This window comes from Kryptolebias marmoratus, linkage group LG10, assembly GCF_001649575.2.
Source record: "Kryptolebias marmoratus isolate JLee-2015 linkage group LG10, ASM164957v2, whole genome shotgun sequence".
In the NCBI taxonomy this organism is placed as follows: Eukaryota; Metazoa; Chordata; class Actinopteri; order Cyprinodontiformes; family Rivulidae; genus Kryptolebias; species Kryptolebias marmoratus.
In genome coordinates, this window is record NC_051439.1 from 23,794,021 (window position 1) to 23,798,627 (window position 4,607).

The following is a 4,607-nucleotide window of genomic DNA, read 5'->3' on the forward strand; positions in this document are numbered from 1 at the left end:
ACACACACACACACACACACACACTATCACACACCACACACACACACACACTAACACACCCCGACACACACACACACACAGACAGGCTTTATAAATAACACGAGGTTGGATCAGGAGAAAACCTGGAAGTCGTGTTTCAGCTGATTAGCTCCTAACACCGTCCTCTCTGCTGTGATTCTGCAGAGGTCAAAGTTCAAACAGAGCGTTGAGATTAATGATCAGTTCCAGTACAATGTTTAAGCCCCGCCCAGCAGCTGTTTGTTCTAATGTGCACCTTTAATACGTTTAGTTCTGATTAGTTATTTGAGGCTTAAAGAAAAGTGTCAGGTTACACTGTGATTGACAGCCTGAGGGTGTGGAGGCGGGGCTATCTAGGGTACCGCCCTACATCCCAGGGGTCCAACAATACAATATGGTGGCTCCTAATTCAATTCTGAAGAAGAGAAGAAGGAGGACACGTTTCAGCCACTCTTCTTAACGATGAAGATTCAGAGAGGCCCTGAGAAAATTCACGGTGGCGGGTGATATGCATTCCCCCAATGCTGCTTTCTGATGACTGCTGATGATGAAATGTATTTTACCACATCTGTTCCAGCTGAAACCGGCTGCCCTTGATGACGTCTCCCCTCAGCCGGCGTCTTCTTCCCCTCGAACCCCCATCTCTAAATGTGGAGACCTGCTCCTGTCTCTGGAGTACCGGCCCGACTCCGAGAGGCTGCTGGTCACGGTCACCTCTGCCCGGGACATCCCCGACAAGGCTCGCAGCGGCATGGACTCCTGGCAGGTGCACATGGTCCTGCTGCCCTCCAAGAAGCAGCGCCACAAGACGTCGGTGCAGAAAGGCTCGCTGCCGCACTTCAACGAGACGTTTCGCTTCTCGGACCTGGAGCCCTCTGACTTGCAGACGTCCGCCGTCAGGTTCAGGCTGTACGCGCTCGGAGGAAGGATGTCCCGCGAGAGGATGATGGGGGAGAAAGTGTTGCGTTTGTCAGGACTGGACCCGGACGGGGGGACGATGGAGACCACGCTGGTTCTGGAGCCTCGCAGTAACCTGAAGGTGAGACGGTGGGAGTCAGATGGACTCTTAGATATGACATCTAGAACTGCTTGGTTCTGTTTGTGTCTCTGCAGAGTCTGGACTCCCAGATGAGCCTATCTGCCGTGTCCCAGAGCGACAGCGCCTCGTCCACTCAGTCTCTGACCCACGGCGGCGTCCCCGAGCTCCTGGTCGGCCTCTCCTACAACGCCACCACAGGACGCATGTCTGTGGAGCTCATCAAAGGCAGCCACTTCAGGAACCTGGCAACTAACCGGCCTCCAGGTCTGCAGGGGGCGCTCACACCCACAAACACAAACACAGAACTCCTTCCCCTCATCTCAGCTGAGCAGCAGTTTATTTACTGGGTCCCAGGTTGGTTCTGAGGCTCATCTGGACCCGTGTAACTAAGAGCTGCATCTCAGCAGAGTTATCCTTCCTCTCTTTCTTTGTGGAACACAGTTTTACACAAAGAAAGTTTGAAATGTCTCAGATTTTCTGATGCTCTTGTAGATAAACTGTGTTTACTGTTGACCTTCTTCTCAGCCCCAGTTTCCTCCATCCCAGCTGCTTGTGTTGGCCTGAAAGGCAAAGCTCACTCAAAGTGAAAAACATTTATTGAACATTTGAAGGCAGTAGATATCCGGCTCTTATAAAGAATAACACAATCATGAGCAAGAAAACAAGCAGCCAGCCTCTTCTTCACTCCTCCTCCTCTCTGCAGACACCTACGGCCGGCTGACCCTGCTGAACTCCGTGGGGCAGGAGATCTCTCGGTGTAAGACGTCGGTGCGCCGCGGCCAGCCCAACCCGGTCTACAAGGAGACCTTCGTGTTCCAGGTGGCGCTGTTCCAGCTGTCCGACGTCACGCTGCTGGTCTCCATCTACAACCGCCGCAGCATGAAGCGTAAGGAGATGGTGGGCTGGGTGGCGCTGGGTCAGAACAGCAGCGGCGAGGAGGAGCAGCTGCACTGGCAGGACATGAAGGAGAGTCGAGGACAGCAGGTCTGCCGCTGGCACGTCCTGCTGGAGGCGTAACGCCGCTCACCGGGCAGGACTCCATGTTTTCTGCTGTGGGCATGGGTAGCAGGCGGGTGGAGGCTTGTTGCATCCACCTTCAGTGGCTGACGGGTTCTGAGCAGTTTAAAGGGAAAACAGACTTCTTAGAATCACATCATCCTGAGAGACGAGCTGAGTTTCCTGTCACACACGAGAAGCACATCTGGAGCACAAACACACGTTAAATGTCAGTTAGAAACCAGAGACTCATTAGAGACACAAAAAAAGAAGATTTTTCAGTTCTTTTGATTTAAAATCACTCAGATTTATAATGATTACAATATGATGTTGAATTTGAAATCAAAGCTGATCTGAGACAGAATTCAGGAGTGAGTCTCAAAATGTTCCCAGAGGGTCTCAGTTTTGTCCCTCGAGTCTCAAAGACTTGGTTTCAGGAAATTTGAACATTTGATTCAGTCTTTAGTGTTAATAAATCTTAGCTTTTATTTTTGTTCAATTGGACAAATTAAAACTAAGATACTGAAGCTTGAAATGTACCAAAGTCCACAAAATATGACAAAATACACAGAGCCAGACTTTTATTTTGAAGAATATCTAAGAGTATTATTTTAAAACTTCTTCCTGTTTTATTCTCCTGAACAGTTCTGATCAGAATAAATGGATCTCTGGGGGCGGCCATGATGGAATAACAGTGACTCAGAATCTGCTGAGTCGCTGGTTGCCGTGGTGACGAGTTTAAAATGAGAACATTTAGACAGATAAAAAGTTGAAGTTAAACATTCTTAACCTGTGATTGTTTAAAACCTGTTAAAGATGTAAAAAAAAGTCGGAGCTGTAGCACTCCAAACGCATCCACACCCTTCATGTTCTGCTCCCAAACATCGTGACACCTTTTCATATAAAGAAACTGCTTTAATGCTTTCATGCATGTGCACTGGCACCTTTAAAAACCAAGTCATGTCAGCTCAAAGAACCCAACCAAGGCCAGCTCATCCTAACAGCAGACAGTTGGTGGGCTTTTCTCTTTGCTTTGGCTCGAACCATGTGACCATAAAACCACTAAAACAGAACCAGCTTCTGTGGAGAGGATCATGAAGACGAGCAGCTGGAGACTCTTCATCCCACCGGAACGAGTGTCATTGTTTCTGAATATCTTATGAGATGTGATCTCTGACTCCTTCATGTGAGACTTCATCAGTTCTTACAGCTGATCATTCCTTCCCTTATTTCAGGAAACAGTTGGAAATAAAACAGGTTTATCCTTGTTTAGTTGTGTTATAAACTGTTGTGCCATCCCTGAACACAGGGCAAAACAGGCGATATATGTTAACCAGTCTCTGGACACATTGAAGCCAATAATGTTGATTTTATCCAGTTCTACTGTGGTTTACAACCAGTTCTTACAGTTTTATTATAACAGACAGTCAATCACCGAGACGTTTTATAAATATATTTATATTTAAACATAAATATATCTACCTTGGTTCCTCAGTTATGTAGGGATAGATGTTGTACTTCTGGTCATTCAGGATTGTGTTTCCATGCTGATGGCAGTCTTTCCTGGCTGTTTTCAAGCTAATCATTGTGTAAAATATCTAGTGATTGATCGCTGATATGGAACTTGCAGTGTTTCCAGCTGTGTTTACATGAGTTAGTCCCTTAAAATGGCCACCACCTAGGTGAGGTGGTCTTAAAGGTTTTTTTGTTAGACTTAGAGAAACAACCTGGCAAAGGTCAAAGGTCATTTGGAGTCCACTGTTCTACAGAGAGAAGTGAAACCCCGATCGACACGGGACGAGACGATAAATAGCATCTTTCTGGGACGTCCTGCTTTAATAACGTCCCCGTGGGTTGGACAGGATCTGTGAGGGGTCAGCATTTTGATTGGACTTGATTGCAGCTAAAATTAGAAGCAGAAAACTATATTATCTTTTTTTTTATTGGTAAAAACAGCGAGTTATGGGATTTTAATTTGAAGCTTCTTTTAGCAAACAGGATGTGAGAATCCTGCCTTCAGACAAGTTTCTGCTGTTTCCTGCATGCTGACCTGGACAGAAACTAGATCTTCATTGGTGTCACATATCTCCCAGGACTGTGTGGACATATCTGCATGCTCTGAAGAAGTGTTCAAGATGTCCTGCAGAGGATGTCCTGCAGAGGTTGTCCTTCAGATGATGTCCTGCAGAGGTTGTCCTTCAGATGATGTCCTACAGATGATGTCCTGCAGAGGATGTCCTGCAGATGATGTCCTGCAGAGGATGTCCTGCGGATGATGTCCTGTAGATGATGTCCTGCAGAGGATGTCCTGTATATGATGTCCTGTAGATGATCTCCTGCAGAGGATGTCCTGCAGATGATGTCCTGTAGATGATGTCCTGTAGATGATGTCCTGCAGAGGATGTCCTGCAGATGATGTCCTACAGATGATGTCCTGCAGATGATGTCCTGTATATGATGTCCTGTAGATGATGTCCTGCAGAGGATGTCCTGCAGATGATGTCCTGTAGATGATGTCCTGTAGATGATGTCCTGCAGAGGATGTCCTGCAGAT

The 4,607-nt window shown here is 47.0% G+C and overlaps 2 protein-coding genes across 4 annotated transcripts in view; one reads left to right on the top strand and one right to left on the bottom strand.

Moving 5' to 3' along the window:
* syt16 (synaptotagmin XVI) overlaps nt 1-4,587 on the top strand; it is a gene marked incomplete in the record, with an annotated part of 20,705 nt that extends 16,118 nt beyond the window's left edge. For all 3 annotated transcript variants that reach the window (XM_037977860.1, XM_037977858.1, XM_037977859.1), the window contains 3 exon segments: nt 596-1,057; nt 1,132-1,321; nt 1,761-4,587. In XM_037977860.1, the coding sequence (XP_037833788.1) occupies nt 596-1,057; nt 1,132-1,321; nt 1,761-2,074 (966 nt within the window).
* Nucleotides 4,193-4,607, bottom strand: part of LOC119617409 — a 2,397-nt gene continuing 1,982 nt past the window's right edge. Inside the window, exon 2 of the mRNA XM_037977861.1 lies at nt 4,193-4,568. Coding sequence (XP_037833789.1) covers nt 4,224-4,568 — 345 coding nt within the window. The 3' untranslated portion in view covers nt 4,193-4,223. The remainder of the gene's footprint in view (nt 4,569-4,607) is intronic.